The sequence below is a fragment of the Pundamilia nyererei genome, unplaced genomic scaffold (assembly GCF_000239375.1).
Source record: "Pundamilia nyererei isolate P.nyererei 1_Seehausen unplaced genomic scaffold, PunNye1.0 scaffold00066, whole genome shotgun sequence".
Taxonomy (NCBI): Eukaryota; Metazoa; Chordata; class Actinopteri; order Cichliformes; family Cichlidae; genus Pundamilia; species Pundamilia nyererei.
In genome coordinates this window covers 46,813-63,745 of record NW_005187467.1, presented here as the reverse complement: position 1 = coordinate 63,745, position 16,933 = coordinate 46,813, and the positions used below count along the sequence as shown (strand labels likewise).

The 16,933-nt window shown below is 38.4% G+C and overlaps 2 protein-coding genes across 4 annotated transcripts in view; both read left to right on the top strand.

The window, feature by feature from the left end:
- The window catches only part of ryr1b (ryanodine receptor 1b (skeletal)), a 63,705-nt gene extending 51,173 nt beyond the window's left edge, over positions 1-12,532 (top strand). For 2 of the 3 annotated variants that reach the window (XM_013911588.1, XM_013911587.1), the window contains exons 85-105: positions 565-645; positions 2,048-2,136; positions 2,390-2,518; positions 2,873-2,977; positions 5,162-5,243; positions 5,336-6,645; positions 6,729-6,811; positions 7,115-7,316; positions 7,556-7,642; positions 7,892-8,146; positions 8,249-8,379; positions 8,776-8,818; positions 8,911-9,044; positions 9,132-9,192; positions 9,284-9,430; positions 9,533-9,667; positions 9,813-9,969; positions 10,215-10,279; positions 10,367-10,467; positions 10,645-10,696; positions 10,827-12,532. In XM_013911588.1, coding sequence (XP_013767042.1) covers positions 565-645; positions 2,048-2,136; positions 2,390-2,518; positions 2,873-2,977; positions 5,162-5,243; positions 5,336-6,645; positions 6,729-6,811; positions 7,115-7,316; positions 7,556-7,642; positions 7,892-8,146; positions 8,249-8,379; positions 8,776-8,818; positions 8,911-9,044; positions 9,132-9,192; positions 9,284-9,430; positions 9,533-9,667; positions 9,813-9,969; positions 10,215-10,279; positions 10,367-10,467; positions 10,645-10,696; positions 10,827-10,922 — 3,545 coding nt within the window. In that variant the 3' untranslated portion in view covers positions 10,923-12,532. Of the gene's footprint in view, positions 1-564; positions 646-2,047; positions 2,137-2,389; positions 2,519-2,872; positions 2,978-4,170; positions 4,201-4,968; positions 4,999-5,161; positions 5,244-5,335; positions 6,646-6,728; positions 6,812-7,114; positions 7,317-7,555; positions 7,643-7,891; positions 8,147-8,248; positions 8,380-8,775; positions 8,819-8,910; positions 9,045-9,131; positions 9,193-9,283; positions 9,431-9,532; positions 9,668-9,812; positions 9,970-10,214; positions 10,280-10,366; positions 10,468-10,644; positions 10,697-10,826 lie in introns of all 3 variants that reach the window. The other variant, XM_013911586.1, reaches the window with a different exon arrangement.
- A 1,049-nt stretch (positions 12,533-13,581) lies between these two features.
- LOC102195978 (galectin-4-like) overlaps positions 13,582-16,933 on the top strand; it is a 5,223-nt gene continuing 1,871 nt past the window's right edge. Inside the window, 5 exon segments of the mRNA XM_013911585.1 lie at positions 13,582-13,630; positions 15,166-15,254; positions 15,553-15,757; positions 15,982-16,095; positions 16,798-16,833. Of these exon segments, the coding sequence (XP_013767039.1) occupies positions 13,589-13,630; positions 15,166-15,254; positions 15,553-15,757; positions 15,982-16,095; positions 16,798-16,833 (486 nt within the window). The 5' untranslated portion in view covers positions 13,582-13,588.

Sequence of the window (16,933 nt, the reverse complement as noted above, 5' to 3'; positions counted from 1 at the left end):
TGTATATGTATGTGTATATGTGTATGTGTATATGTGTATATGTGTATATATATATGTGTATATATATGTGTATATATATGTGTATATATATATATGTATATATATATGTATATATATGTATATATATATATATATACATATATAGGTTCAAGGTTCGAAGTTCTTTATTTGTCACATGCATAGTTATACAAGTATAACACACAGTGAAATGTAACCACAATATATATATATACATATATAAACTATATAGAAAGAAAACTGGTCTGAATCTTTATCTACAACTTCTGTAAGGTGAAGTCAAATAGATCAAGTCAAAAAGGATACAATTCAAGTTTTGCAAAAGAACATTAAAATGTTAAAGAAACGTGAGCTAAAGGTACCCTAGCATTTTCTAGGGTACCGGTACTTCCTCTATAGCATCAACCTTTACTCCTAATATACATAATCTTGTGTTTACCACTATAATCTAACAGAATAAAAGCAGTTCATGTGTACGCTGTCCTGGGACTGCAGAAACCTGCTTTCGCACAGATTAATTAGCATTCCCTTTGTTATTCATCCTAGATGAGAAAGTGATGGCAGACGATGAATTTACATGTGACCTCTTCCGCTTCCTTCAACTTCTTTGTGAGGGCCACAATAATGGTAAGTCATGGCTGTACTAAATAAAACAAGTCTATTCACCAAACACCACGGCTGTATTCAGTGATCTTCCATGAGGCAGAGTGATGCCACCTTGTTTTTAGACTTTCTGCATTAAGTTTTGTATTTCATAAATGAAATTTTCAGCATACTTGGAGTCATTATCCGTGTGCATTGTGAAGCACGGTCAGGATTGCTTTCGGCTGAATATGAGTGGGGAATATAGAATAGAATGGAATAGAATAAACCTTTATTATCCCATGGAGGAGACATTTCGGTGTTACAGAGCTCTTACAGCAAGGAAAAATAAAATATAAAAGGAAGACACAAGGTGAACATTGAACGGAGATAGCTATAAAATGGACAGGGATATGTATCAAATCTACAGAGTTATACATAAAATGTACAGTAAACAAACAAGCTGGTGAGTAAGATGACCAACAGGATGTTAAGCTGCATTATAGTCTGACAGCTGCTGGTAAGAATGACCTGCGGTAGCGCTCCTTCCTACACTGCGGGTGTAAAAGTCTACTGCTGAACGAGCTGCTCAGTGCTCGTACAGTCTCACGCAAGGGGTGGGAGGTGTTGTCCATGATGGATGTTAGCTTAGACTCTCCTCCCCAACCTGCTCAATGGACTTCAGGGGACAGTCCAGGACAGAGCTGGCCCTCCTGACCAGTTTGTTGAGTTTCCCCCTGTCTCTCTCTCTCCATATATATGTGTCAAAGATTGGTTAGAAGTTGTGAAGCAGTTTTTATTAACCACTGATATAATTGTTTCATTGTGCACTTTTTCATTCATTCTTTTTAAGAGTGATTTGGACACTTCTAAAGTTTTTTTAACATGAGTCACAGTTCCTGTGCATTCTCCCCGCATTGTTCTCCCTGTATCTCTGGTTCATGTCTCAAGGTTTCAGGTTTGTTTTTGCTTAGCTTTTCCCAGTTTAGGTTACTCTTAAGTTTTGGTTTTCGTCCACCTCGTCCCTGTTTGTTTCACCCTTTTGTTAATAAAGCTCGCTCACAACTAAGCAGTCTGCATCTTGGGTCCGTTAATAATTCACACAGAGCCTGTAGACTCCTGGTGGAGCATAGGGCCACAACAACACCACGCCAACGGACTCTATTTTGGGCTGTTCTCTTCAGCTGGGTCCACATCATTCTGGCGGACTTTATTTTGCTCTAGACAGATCTTCTTCACGTCTGTTTGGGTCTCCCCACGGGACACTGTATATAGAACTGTAATTCCTAAACAGCTAATGCTAAATTTTCATAATTTTTCACTTCTTGAATTAAAGCTGAAAGTCAGCACTTGATGCACCTGGTGCATTATCGTCTGTCTGAATTTTTAAAAGTAGACTTCTTTAATTTTGGCAATTCAATTAATTTTCTTTTCCTTTTATCCTCAGATTTTCAGAACTACTTAAGGACTCAGACAGGCAGCACAACTACTATAAATGTCATCATCTGCACTGTGGACTACCTTCTTCGACTCCAGGTCAGTCAGATATATAGTACTTACCCTGATTTTGGTAAGACTGAGGATTAAGCACCTTATATACAATAAAGCTTTTGAAAGGTTTCTTATTAATGACTTCTGGGAGCTCAAAAAGAGTCTTAATATGAGTCCAGTATATCATAAAAATTAGATATTACAGTTAGCTTCTGATATTTTTAAGTTTTTTGAGAGTTAAATAAGTCATCCAGAACCCTTGCTAACATCATGTTCTTCCTCCTGTTCCTGCATGCAGGAGTCCATTAGTGACTTTTACTGGTACTACTCAGGAAAAGACATAATTGATGAGCCTGGCAAGAGGAATTTCTCCAAAGCAATGACTGTGGCCAAGCAGGTCTTCAACAGCCTGACTGAGTATATCCAGGTAAAAATCTTGCTGCATGAATGATAAGAAATCTTAGTGGAAGATAAGATTTCTAGGGGATATTCCAAATATGGGTCTACTGCCACGGCCCTCCAGACAGTGGTTAGGTGGAGAACCCCTTCAGATCTAAACTTTGTACATTACAGAGTAAATTGACATTTTAGAAGAAATTCTACAGGTTTTGTATTCCTGCTTAGGATATGCATTTTTCGAAACACAGTTTTGTTCCCAAAATCAGACTTTTTAGAATTTTTGAAATATTTTGTTTGGTTACAAAGAAAAAAATATGTCTTCCAAATTTGTAAGCGCACATGAATATTATCTTTATTTGCCGATGTGTGTGTTAACTTTCAGGGTCCCTGTACTGGGAACCAACAGTCTCTGGCCCACAGCAGATTGTGGGACGCTGTTGTGGGCTTTCTACATGTCTTTGCTCACATGATGATGAAACTTGCTCAGGTAAGGAACATTAATTTCATTAATTTTCAATCTTTTTCTTTTTTACTTTTTATTTCCCGGTGTCAGGAATAATTTCCATTTAGAACCCCCCCCCCAAAACTATTTTCTATAATAATCTAAACGTACTTGTTTATAAAAATAGTTGTCGATTTGTCTGTTTTGTTATGCTAATTATATAAACTGTCTCTCTCATGGTTCCTACAGAGAAAAGTATGTATTTGTTTGATTGCTCTCAGGTTTAACTTTAGAAAAAATCTTAACCGTTTCCTCTCTTTTTAGTCATATTGTTTCTGCCACTTTGATGAGTCTTTTGATATTTAACTGTCTGATAAATATCAAAGGATATTTAAACCTTGCAAATTTTGTCCCTGGTAAAGTAATCTGTCTATATATTAGGTCTAACTGCCTTTACGTTTTAGTTAGATTGTAACCAAATTTAAATTAGAAATGCAAGATCATCTTCCTTCATGCATACAGTATTTGTCTTGTACCTACACGTTTATTAGCTATGTTCATCGATTCAACAACTTTGTTTGACATTTTAGATTTCCACCCAGAGAAATATGAAAACATTTTCAGAGTTGCAGAAATGATGGCTACTACATTAGCAAAGCCAATTATTCTCACTCAGTCTAATGTGGAATTAGAATTCCCCGAATAATATGAACTTCATTAAAGTTGGCAGAAACAACTTGAAAAAAATATACACTTATTCCTTTCTATTACTTCTATTTTCCTACTTTACATTTTTGTATGATAAAGTTAAACTACCAGTGCTATTTGATTGTGCTTTGGGTGTTTGCTTTCAATAATACGTGTCTACTGTCATTCATTTGTTTTGGTTTATAAGAAGCTGCAGTGTTTACTAACCTAATTTTGTGTGGCTGTTTTATTGCTACTGACACCACTGATTAAAAGGCATTTTTTATGTCATATGACTCTCCTGAAAATTAATTCTGTACAAGTACTTTGTTTAGGCAGGTTTAGATAAAACAAAACACATACATTAAAAAAAGTTTTGTTCGGAAGTTCTATGCCAAAAAAAACTTCCAGAACAATATATGCTGTCTTGGTTATTGAAATGGAGGCTGTTGCCTGACGAATCATTAGATAGTATTCATGCTGAGACAATCCAAAAACAAAGTAAAAATGTTAATGTAAAACAGTTTTATTTTCATGTGTAACTCTGTTAGATGCACCCCGATCCTGGACAGCGAAACGGCGTAAGAATCTGTGTTTTCACACCGAATCCATCTCATTTAAAGCCCCTCATGCTTTTTTAAAGCCCTCATGCTTAATACTTTCTTTAATAAGTTGCTTAATAGCCTGCACCATCTACATGTGCCTCTTTGTGTATTTTCTCTGCAGCACTTCATATTTTGTCTTTGCGTTTATTGTAATGATATCGATTTTAGGTCTCAACTGTTAAAGAAGCCAAAGTTACAGTTATTCACTTAGTTGTGCTAGATTTAGACCTCGATGATTATTACACACCAAACTGTAATTACACTTTGTAAGGTAAGTGTCTCCGAATGTATTGTGATTGAATTAATTATTTCTTCTTTGAGGGATTCATTTCACTTTACTCCTTAAAGCCTTAACGTGTTGTATTGTCTCTCTTCATTTAGCTGTTTCATTTGCTGTAGATGATAAGCTGTTTAAAACGGTACAACTCTGATTTCGCAAGCAGTTTTTGCTGGCTTGCATGACATCCTTTTCCTCTAGATCTCCACCAGCCTGACAGCCACTATGACCTATGATAAACATTTGAAGTTTGTCATATCAGCTGGTGCAGGCCTTCAGGAGTGATAAGATTAACGTCTGCAAATATGGCTGTCTTCCATCCTGCAGTCTCTTTTTCAAATTAAGGCTGTTAGAAGAGCCATTTTCTTCCTTCCCCTTTCCTGTGTTTCTGTCTCACGTCCTATCACATTCAGTGTACAATTTATTATATAAAAATGCATATTCTTTATTCAAAAATGCACCCCCAGGATCATTTTTGGAGTAGATCACACTCTGAGGTAGTGCCTTTCACTTACATTTAAAAAAAAAAAAAGCAAATTATATTCAGTTTAAACTGTAATGTATACAAAAAATGGCTTTTTTTTAGTCAATACCCTTTAAAAAGCTTGTCTCTCCGCTGTGTCTTTGCGTTCTGGTATATACGTTTTGGCTCCATCGAAGGACTCCAGTCAAATTGGTCTCTTGAAGGAGCTTTTAGATCTGCAGAAGGACATGGTAGTGATGCTTCTGTCACTGCTTGAAGGTAAGCTACTCCTCACTATCAGATCATGTCTGCTTCTTTCTGTCAGATACATTCTATTGTCCTTATCTCATCTCTGCTTGTACTGCTATCAGGCAATGTGGTGAATGGTACCATTGCCAGGCAAATGGTTGACATGTTGGTGGAGTCCTCCAGCAATGTGGAGATGATCCTTAAGTTCTTCGACATGTTCCTCAAGCTCAAGGATATAGTGGCATCTGATGCGTTCCGTGATTATGTGACTGATCCACGTGGTCTTATTTCAAAGAAGGACTTCTCCAAGGCCATGGACAGTCAGAAGCAATACTCTCCGTCTGAAATCCAGTTCCTCCTCTCGTGCTCAGAGGCTGATGAGAATGAAATGATCAACTTTGAGGAGTTTGCTGATCGTTTCCAGGAGCCAGCAAAAGACATCGGTTTCAATATTGCTGTTCTGCTCACAAACCTGTCAGAGCATGTACCCCATGACACTCGCCTTCAGAACTTCCTGGAACAAGCAGAGAGCGTGCTCAACTATTTCCGCCCTTTCCTTGGCCGTATCGAGATCATGGGAGCCAGCAGGAAAATCGAACGCATTTACTTTGAAATCAGTGAGGAGAACCGCAATCAGTGGGAGATGCCTCAAGTCAGAGAGTCCAAGCGGCAGTTCATCTTTGATGTGGTCAACGAGGGTGGCGAGAGTGAGAAAATGGAGATGTTTGTGAACTTCTGTGAGGACACCATTTTTGAGATGAACATTGCTGCATCTATCTCTGAGCCAGAGGGAGATGGTGCAGAAGAAGAAGATGATGAAGAAGAAGAGGAAGGTGGAGGAGATGAAGGAGAGTCTGGAGAAGGAGATGAAGGAAATGGTGAGGGTGAAGCTCCGGAGTCGGCTTCTGCCTTTGCGGAGTTTCTGAAGAGCGTGGTTAACTTCTTTAACATGTTCACCTTCCGTAACCTCCGGCGTCGATACCGCAAACTTCGAAAAATGACGGTAAAGGACATGATTATCGGCCTGGTTACATTCGTCTACACTGTCGTGATGGGCATCCTGATTTTTGTCTATAGTATATGCAAGGGTTTCTTCACACTAATATGGAAGGCACTGTTTGGTGGAGGCTTAGTAGAGGGTGCCAAGAAGATAACAGTAACAGAGATCCTGGCCAGTATGCCTGATCCCACCCAAGATGAAGTTCATGGGGACCTACCGCCTGAACCGGGTGCTAGGGAAGTCCAAGATGCAGATGGAGTGGCAGACCTCATAGATGCCGTGGGTGGAGAGGAGGAAGAAGAGGATGGTGAGGACAGAGAAGGTGGACGGTTGCCTGGCTTTAATACTCCTGGGGGACTTGGAGACATGGGAGAGACAACACCAGAAGAACCTCCGACTCCAGAGGGCACTCCACTGTTGAAGAGGAAACTGGTGGGTTGTTCTCTCTCATAGTTGTTTATTAATATGTACACTCTTTAGTAACTGGTTAATTAATTGTAAACTAATTAAAACAGCTGGCTGCTGCAGTAGGAGGACAAGGAGATGAAGAAAAGGTTGAACACGAAGAAGAGGCTCCTCAGGAGACCGAGAAAGCAGAGTAAGACGTTTGCTTGTTGTAGTCTGATGTCAAAAATAAGCAGGATCTGCTTAAAATGTGTCCTTGAGATTAAACATAATATATTTTCAATTCACTGAATTCACTATCATGTGTGCAATTATAAACAATTTCCGGATGTTATTGATTAAAAAACAGTTGTAACTCTGCACGGTTTTGTTAGCTGTTCACATACATAGCGTACACCCTTGTAGGTATTGAGTTTTTAATCACATTTTAAACAGTGCCAAAAGTCTAAAGCTATTTTTGTTTTCCCAAGCTTAAATTTCTTTGTGTCTTTCCAAGCACCGAGAATGGTGAGAAAACAGAGAAAGCAGAGAAAGCAGAGAAGGCAGAGAAGGCAGAGCCTGAACCCGAGGTAAAGGAGGAAGAGCCTGAGGAACAAGAAGAGATAAGTGTGAAGACCAAAGTGAAGAAGGACAAGAAATCTGATAAGGAGGGCTTTAAACTGTGGAATGAGCTGGAGGTTCAGAGGATTAAATTCATGGTGAGCAGCTTTTTCTCTCAGCACGGTGTTGAATGTATTTTAACTGCCATGATGAGTACTAGAAAATGAGTCTGATATGTTCAGCTAGTGTACTAGAGATTAGTTTCATACATAGAACATTTTTAAAATGACCCCTAATATACTTTTGTGATTAGTAACTCATGGAGGACACCTTATCAGCATGTGCATTTATCGGCATTTATCACAGCATTATTGCTAATTTCTTTATTTCTTTCCAGAACTACCTTTCTCGCAACTTCTACAATTTACGTTTCTTGGCCCTGTTCATTGCCTTCGCTCTCAATTTCATCCTGCTCTTCTACAAGGTCTGTTTTGACTAAATAATTTGATGTCATGACACCTGGGACGTAGCACTGTGCATTACAAATTCAGTTATTAGAATCTGTTAGTTCTGGAGTCTTACGTGCATAAAAATAAGCATATTCACATTTATACATCAGCACCAACTAATATTTGTGATCGTGTCTTAAATATTTCTTTCAGATTTTTAGTAAAAATATTCTTAGAAGCTTTACCAAGACCCTGAGGACTGCTGTTTTTTATGACCTTTCTAGGTGTCTGACACGCCTCCAGGTGAGGAGGAGTTTGAGGGTTCTGGTCTCTTTGAGGGTTCTGGGATTTTTGAAGGCTCTGGTACTGAGGAAGACGGATCAGGATTAGATGACGGAGGGGAAGATGATGATGAAGAAGGTCCTTTGTACTACTTTTTGGAAGAGAGCACTGGCTACATGGAACCAGCAATGGCTTTCTTTGGTATTGTTCACACCATCATCTCCTTCCTCTGTATCATTGGCTACAACTGCCTGAAGGTGTGTGAGAGATTTGCTTTTCTTTACTCCAAAAAAGTTTTAGGGGTGTGTTTTCATAGGTTTCATGCGGTATATCTTCTGCTCCATCTCCACCTTTGTAAGGTCCCTCTGGTTATCTTCAAAAGAGAGAAAGAACTGGCCAGAAAGCTGGAGTTCGATGGCCTCTATGTCACTGAGCAGCCTGAGGACGATGACATCAAGGGCCAGTGGGACAGACTGGTGCTCAACACTCCGTAAGACCCATGTTTCAGTATCATTCGTGATACTTTATTACATAGAACCTGCTAGTACCAGGTTGGTACAACAAGGCACTCTTGCCCAGAGAACTGTCACTCACTGGGTATTTTCTCTTTTTCAAAGCATCCTGTTTAAACACTAGAGATGGTTGTGCAGTAAAATCACAGTGTCACTGATAGAAGACAGAGAGCAAGGAGAGATGATGAGCTGATAAAGAGTGAAAGATGATTGGGCAATGAGAAAATAAGGAAAGAAAAAGAGAACAAACAGGGTTTTAGGTCAGGAAGATATTTATCTGTGCAAAACTGGAAAGGAAATGTGTGAGGCTCCAGAGTTTCAAATAAATAAGATAAACTGAGCACACTGTAGCTAATGTTTGTATCATTGTGCAGAACCTTCCCCAACAATTACTGGGACAAGTTTGTGAAAAGAAAGGTAAGACTTTTTTGTCTTTTTTTGTCAGCCACATTTTTGCAGTTATATATTGAAGTACGACGGTCAACTCAACATCTGTATGTGATGTCCAGGTTTTGGATAAATATGGGGACATTTATGGCAGAGAGAGAATTGCGGAGCTGCTTGGTATGGACTTGGCTTCTCTTGATGTCAGCGCCATGAGCCATGGAAAAAAGCCTGAACCTGACACCTCAATGTTCAGCTGGTAAGCTCACGCATTACATGAATCAATATCATTTACAGAGTTATATTTAAAAAAGGCATAAGGGCAAATGTGTCTGTTGTTGTGCAGGATAACATCTATTGACATCAAATACCAGATCTGGAAGAATGGTGTGGTCTTCACTGATAATGTGAGTAAAAGAAAGTTTTTATGTAATTAAAACATTAAGCGAATCTGCTTTGAATGCGGTCTTCCTGATGCATTTTTTAAATATCTTTTAGACTTTCCTCTACCTGGTTTGGTACATGTTGATGTCTCTGCTTGGGCACTACAACAACTTCTTCTTTGCTGCTCATCTTGTTGACATTGCAATGGGCGTGAAAACCCTGCGCACGATTTTGTCCTCCGTCACCCACAACGGCAAACAGGTTACACTTTTGCTAAAGATACGTAATCGGGCTTTCAGTTGACCTGTTTTGTTTTTTTGTTTTTTTACATTAGATCCTTTGTTTTCCTCCCTTTCGCTGCAGCTGGTGATGACAGTGGGTTTGCTGGCCGTGGTGGTGTACCTGTACACTGTGGTGGCCTTTAACTTCTTCCGCAAGTTCTACAACATGAGTGAAGACGAGGATGAGCCGGACATGAAGTGTGATGACATGATGACTGTGAGTGAAGGGCAACCCCCCCACAAAAAACAACAAAGCAAAAAAACCCACTTCAGGACACACCCAGCATGATTTTTTGGAGGTCGGCTTTACTATGAGTTGTGATGCTATCTAAACTGACCTCTGACTTTACCTCCTCCTGCAGTGTTACCTGTTCCACATGTACGTTGGTGTGCGAGCTGGCGGTGGCATAGGAGATGAAATTGAGGACCCAGCTGGTGATGAATACGAGCTTTACCGCGTTGTCTTTGACATTACATTCTTCTTCTTCGTTATTGTCATCCTGCTGGCTATCATCCAGGGTAATTTTGTGTTATTTGTGGACGCTTACTGAACCACCGTATCATGACACAGGGCACTGCAATTTCACTGCAGACTGTATACAAATGGCTGTAAGCATAAGTCTAAACAGAAAATGGCATTTACAGCCAGTTTTAACACTGAAAAATGTAGCATTTAGCTATTTGTGCAGTATCACAAGTGAAGAAGATATTTCTGTTTTACAAAAATTAGAAAAGGGTAAAAAGAGTATTTGTCTGTCTCTCAGGTTTGATCATTGATGCATTTGGAGAGCTGAGAGACCAGCAGGAGCAAGTCAGAGAGGACATGGAGGTAAGGCTTAATTTTAAACAACCTACATCTCTCTTTCAACTACTAGACATGATTTTGTTTATCATAAAGTTTCCTTTCTCCCTTTAGACAAAGTGTTTCATCTGTGGAATAGGGAGTGACTACTTTGATACGACGCCGCACGGCTTTGAGACACACACTTTAGAAGAGCATAACTTAGCCAACTACATGTGAGTGGCATTACAAACGCAGATGTGACTTTCACGCCATTAAACATAATACTCTGTTATTTAAAATAGAAAATCAGCAGATATTTGTGCTAATTGTATTAATCTGAAAATCATGTTTAACCCCTTAATGCTAATGATTTTGACTTCTGTCAAGTCTCATTTGTGTTTCTGTTTCAGGTTCTTCTTGATGTATTTAATCAATAAAGATGAAACAGAACACACAGGACAGGTGAGTAAATATAGGGATTGATTTGAGACAAATATTGATGTTTCAAAAACAAAGGTGCAGGCCTCCTTAGTATTTTTTGGAATTGTTAATTTTGAAAGTCGGCATTCACCAACGTTGCACCATTTTTCAGGAGTCATATGTGTGGAAAATGTACCAGGAACGATGCTGGGACTTCTTCCCTGCTGGAGACTGCTTCAGGAAGCAGTATGAGGACCAGCTTGGATAAAGTCATGCATCTTTACTCTGCATCCAATGGAGAAAGAGAGGAGAGAGAAGATATGAAATTTTAAGATCAAACATATCTATGTCTTAGTTTTGTCCTTTGCCTGCACAGTTCTCTCCTCTGTTAAAGCTATGCACACTTTGACTGCACTGTTGTACCACCTGCAGCAGAATGTTGTTGGAGCTTATTTAAGAAAGGGAGAGTAATAACCGTGAGGTATAAGAAGATACAAGAAGCCAGGGGCCTTTTTATTCTGCTCTGACTACACTACATGGCCTTTTTGTGAAATATACATAGTTTGCCTTGCATATCAGTTGTGTCTTTTCAAATGGGGCTCTTTCGTCGCTACTGCTGTAAACGTTTTAGTGCCTATAGCAAAGCCACTGCTTCAGCAATTTCGTTTAGATTTTCAGTTTCAACACTTTTCTTTGAGATATTTTATTTATATTATTTGTAAAATTAGGATTTTTTTTTTGTACATGGCTGCTGCTGACTGGTATTACATGTCTGACTGTTGGTGTTTCTGCAATAAAAGCAGCTCGCAGTCATTTTTCTGAGATCCTTGAGAGGGCAGTAAAGATATTTGGCCGCCTCTCACTCTTTTTCTCTCAAAGCTTGTCTTCGGAGAAGCAATCGTGAATAGAAACATCTGAACTGACTTGCCAAAATAAAAAAACACACTGACATCAGTACATGGCATGTACCGGTGTGAATCAGCTGTACAGATGAACCTACTTGGCACTCTTAAGTCTTACAATGCATCCCTGAATGTATGTGGTGCCCAATCTCTGCTGGTGTTTCCGTGCCATATAAGATATCGATGATGTACACACACATACACTATAAGAGGATGCCAAGGTTATTTATTCTTTATATGCAGATCAGATCTTCTGAAGACGACCGTTTTAGCCCGTCTGTATTTCTGGCCAACAGTCTGTTTTATGACACTTTATGCACAAATAAGTTTTTGTCAGTGCATTAAAATAAGTAATGAATGTATCTAACGTATACACTTTGGCCAAAGCGTCATCTGTATAACTGAGGAATGACTAGGCTGCCTGGACGCTTTTTGATGAAAAGACATATTTTACTTAAACCATAGATACATATATTTATTTTTATTTGGGGCTTTGAGGGATTTAAATGACCCTTGCTACTTTGTTGGACACGTGTGTCCTGTTTGTGACATCCTCAGTGGTGAAGAGAAATGGTCTTACACAGGTTTATATGCCCAGTTTGCAGTCAGAAGAGAAAGTTAGCTTTTGTTTTTGCTAGTTAGGTTTTTATGATCAGTATTTTTAGGAATTCAACATATGAATTATTTTCTCAATTTAAATTTGATGCATTGATCTCAGACCGTTCTGTCTCACTATGCCTCCTCCTGAACACATGAAAACTCATTTACTCTCCATCTTGTATTTAATGTTATTATATGTCAAATACAGAGCAGTATTTTGGTTGCTGATGACTCTGAAGTGTGCATTTGCCGCTGTAGCCCTATCAGAAGCAGTTGATGTTATGGAACTGAATAGAGATCACTACTTTCCACTTGACTGAGTGTCCTCTGACTGAACCCTGTGTTTCAATACAGAATAAACAGACTATTTTAAGGAGAACGTGAAGATGTCTCCTTATTTCCGTGCAAGCTTCTGTGTGTTTCTGGATGTACATCTCCCCAGATTTGTTCTTCATGTTACCTTGTATTTAGAAGTTACAAATTCCATTCATATTTGGTCTCACAAGGTTGTTCTCCAGTAAGATGAGCCAGGCAGTCTTCATGCATTTCTTTTGGGCGATAACACTGATTTTCATTTTGCAATTACACATTGAAGTGGCAAAAGCTAGAGTTTACATTTTATTAGATGAAAGATTTTATAGGTTTGATGGTGTCTTTAAAAACTTTAACTTAACCAAATATGAAAAGTCCTTAGTTAAGCAGGACACACCCATGTATTACTGTGACAGTTTTGTTCTCTGAATGAATTTGTGTGGGTCTACATTCAACCACACAACCATTCAGTGTGTTTACTTTACAAAGCACTTGCTGGATTAAGCTAACGCCTCCATGTAGTATGTATGCGTACATTTATGAGGTTACCTGAGTGGGAGATAAGGATTACTTGTGCTTCTGTTTGGCTTTAGCAGATAGCCTTGTTTGGATATTTAATGAATCATACTTAGAGTACACACCTCTACGGTTCTGTTTTATGATATCAGGTTTCTGTGTGTACCAGAGGTAATTTATTCATACATACAGCTCTATTTCAAAAGAATTCTGTTGCACACAAACTACAAAATGCACTATAACAAACATCATTGTACATCATGTATTGAGTATGAATTTAATCAGGTCTACCATAAATAGAATGAGGACCATAGAATGAATCACCACCCTGTAGAATGGATACTCATTGGTTCATCATTTTGGTTTTTCCTTGCACAGCTGCACACAAATGCATTCTCAGTCTTTTTCTTTCAAGTGCCACTCCTCGGCAGGGGCAAAGGTTATTTGCATCACGTTACTCCAAAGTAAACAGTGATGCAGGGCTGGGTGTGGTACTGTTCTACCCCTCCCTCACTGCTTGTATAAAATAAGGCATCTGGGTGGTATTAGTGTTCGGTGAAGTTCTCCTGTTTTGTTCTGCTCGCCCATCTTACTGACTGCAGCCATGTTTGTTGCTCCTCCTGGCTATCAGCCAATCTATAGCCCGGTAAGTATCTGCACGCACTGATACCCACAAAAATATGTTTTTTTCTATTAGGTCTTAAACAAGCGTCATTGTTTTTGTTCTGTTAATAACAATAATATTTGAGCCTGTGGCACTGTGTGAATTTTATGCTGAGAAGATGTAATAAATTGTCCTTAGGTTCTCATAGTTCCATTACCATTACAGGATTTTGCAAATGTATTAACTCAAAAGTGCAATCACATACTTTGTTAAAGAATTCAGATAATATCACAATGGAAGGTCGGCCGTTTTTGTAAGGAGAAACTAAAAAAGTGACACCACAAAATGATAGCAAAGACTTAGTATTTTTAGTTGGATCTTCTTTTTAGTTATTCAGTTTTTTCCAGTGGTTCCCAAAAATGACACGTTTTAAGTGAGGGACATTAATGAAGGCATGAGATTAGGAAAGTTTATAACACTTAGAACAGGAGTAAGTAAACAACGTTCTAATTGACCATAGTACTGGTCACGGTTCTTAGTAGAAGGATAGACTAAACAATCTGACCCATAAGGAAGTGTAGGTCAGGATATACAGCTAAATTCAATTCATTTGTATTTATATAGTTCTAAATCACGACAGCTGTCGCTTCAAGACCCAGCCAGGCCCTAATAATCAGATAGCCCCCTGTGATCAAGCACTTGGGGAGGAAAAACTCCCTTTTAAGAGGAATAAACCTCCAGCAGAACCAGGCTCGGGCACCCATCCACCATGACTGTTTATGGGTGAGGGGACAAAGACAGGGCAGAACATTAACTGGAAGTGAGTCATAGATTAATAATGACTAACGATAACATTCAAAGTTGTGCATAAACACACAAAGAAAGAAACGCGCAGTGCATTATGGAAAGTCCCCAGCAGAATAGGCCTATTGCACCATAACTAAGGGAGAGTTCAGGGTCACCTGTTTCAGCCCTTTTGTTGAACATGGCTTGTTAATAGATTGATTAATCATATTTAAGACTTGTCCACTGTATACTGAGGTAAAAATACAAAAATTATGTATTTTTCCAAAGAATTATGGAAGACAGTGTATATAATACATGGACTGTGTGTGTTTTGCCATGCCCAGTAACAGAGAGAGAGGCCAAACTGAGAGAGTAAGAACTGTTGCGAAATAAGATAAACACTAGATAGATTCACAATGCTGTCCATACTGCCCAGGCCTTTGTATAAATATTGAAATGCTGGGCCTCTTTTGGCTTCATTGAAACAAATAATACATTTACAGATTTGGTACAAACCAAATAGAAAAGCCTGATTAATATTTTACATGCATCAAATATTATTGTACATTAAATCCTAATTTGACATTTAACTAGTAACTATACTAATAATATATACAAATATATTATGATAGTTCAAAATAACACTAGAGTACTGTAATTAATCACTGCAAAGTAATTTGTAACTTGATTTAATCATAATATGACTGACATTTGGACATTTGGACTATGAAGTGCGTACATTCCACAGTGTTGCTGTGTTACAGTTACTTAATATTTTGTCCCTGGCACAGGACATGCCCTATCTAGGGCCTATTAATGGAGGGCTGAGGGAAGGAACATCCATCTATATCCAGGGGACCATTCCCAAGCACATCACCAGGTGAGGGGAAGACATAAACTCGTGACCCTATACACTTTACAGAAAATTTGTTATAGTCAATAACTGTTAAACAGTTTTGTCTGTTTCCAAGGTGGTTGTCTTTAGCTATGATTTATCATTTATATCCAAGAGGCAGCAGTGATTCAGGATCATAGTCCATTAACGGGCAGAGTAAAAACTGCACATACCTCACTGTGTCAACATATTAAGCTCTTTTTTTTCTTTTTCTTTTTTACAACAGTTACAGTTTCCTAATCTTATCTGCTTTCTTTCTTTCTTTCTTTCTTTTCATTGGCAGGTTCTTTATCAACCTGATTTGTGGAGAATCTGAATCCAGCGACATTGCCCTACACTTCAACCCTCGATTTGATGGCAGGGACAAGGTGGTCTTCAACACCTGTCAGAATGGATCCTGGGGGTCAGAGGACAAGATTCACAAAATGCCTTTTAGAAAGGGAGAGCATTTTGAAATGGTCATCATCGTTACTTTGCAGGGCTACCAGGTCAGGACAAACTGTTGTACAGACAATGAAAACAAATTCTATGTATGTAAAAATGTAAAAATCTATTCATGTAAAAGCTGTAACTGAAGACTCAATAAATGGTTTATTCTCAGTATAATATAATTGTAAGGTATTATAGTCAGTATGTGATCAGTTATATTATTACCACTTATGCTTCTTTTATTGATTTAATCCAACACAAATATGACATTATTCTGTTGCAGATTAAAGTAAATGGGATTGATTTCCATATTTTTCAACACCGCATCCCTATGGAGCAAGTTCGTGGGCTGCAGATTGCAGGAGATGTTTCCATCCAGACGATTAATTTTATTGGGGTGAGTCCTCAGCTCCGTGAATCTTCCGCATTGATGCTTCGGGCTTTGCTGGGAAAAATAAATTAAGTCAAAATTATCAAAAGTTTAGATTTAACAAGTCTGGCAGCTGTTGGCTAACGATTTCTGCTTATGTGCCCAATAGGGCATGCATAGGTATCATGAAGGAATGGGAACAATTAAAAAAGAACATGTTGCATCATATTCAGAAAAATCTTTTCTTTCATGTTTTGCTGGGTTTAAAAGTCATCTCTTTACAAATGTGAAATTAGCAGATGAATAAATATGTTTGTATGAATGAATGAATAAGTATGTTTCTATCAATATGCCAGATTTCTCCTTGTATTTCAAACAACACAATCTTCTGTGTTTAATCATTATTATGGTCAACAGCACTTACTTTGTGAAGATTTTGTTTTTAATTCTTTTTTTTCCCTATTTGATCTTTTTAGGGTGGAATGGGAGGAGGAATGGGAGTGAGTATATATATGTAATATCAAAATGATACAAATTAATTTACCACAGCTTTTTCATGATTACAGTCATTCCCTGCTTTTCAACAGGGAGGATATCCAGGAGGTGGCATGGGGGTATGTTACTTTTGCTGAAGCATGTTTTGCATTCTGTTTCTTTAAATATTACTGTAGTGAGATAAAGTGTGCATATATTTAATTTGAACTGCACCGTGCTTCTTTTGACTTCCAGGGAGGTTACCCAGGTGGCATGGGAGGAGGAATGGGAGTAAGTGTACTGAGTAACTGAACATTTGCTTTTGATAAGATCGCTGTAATTTTTCAAGTGCCACATTAGTACCCAAATGGTAAAACATACATATTTGAAC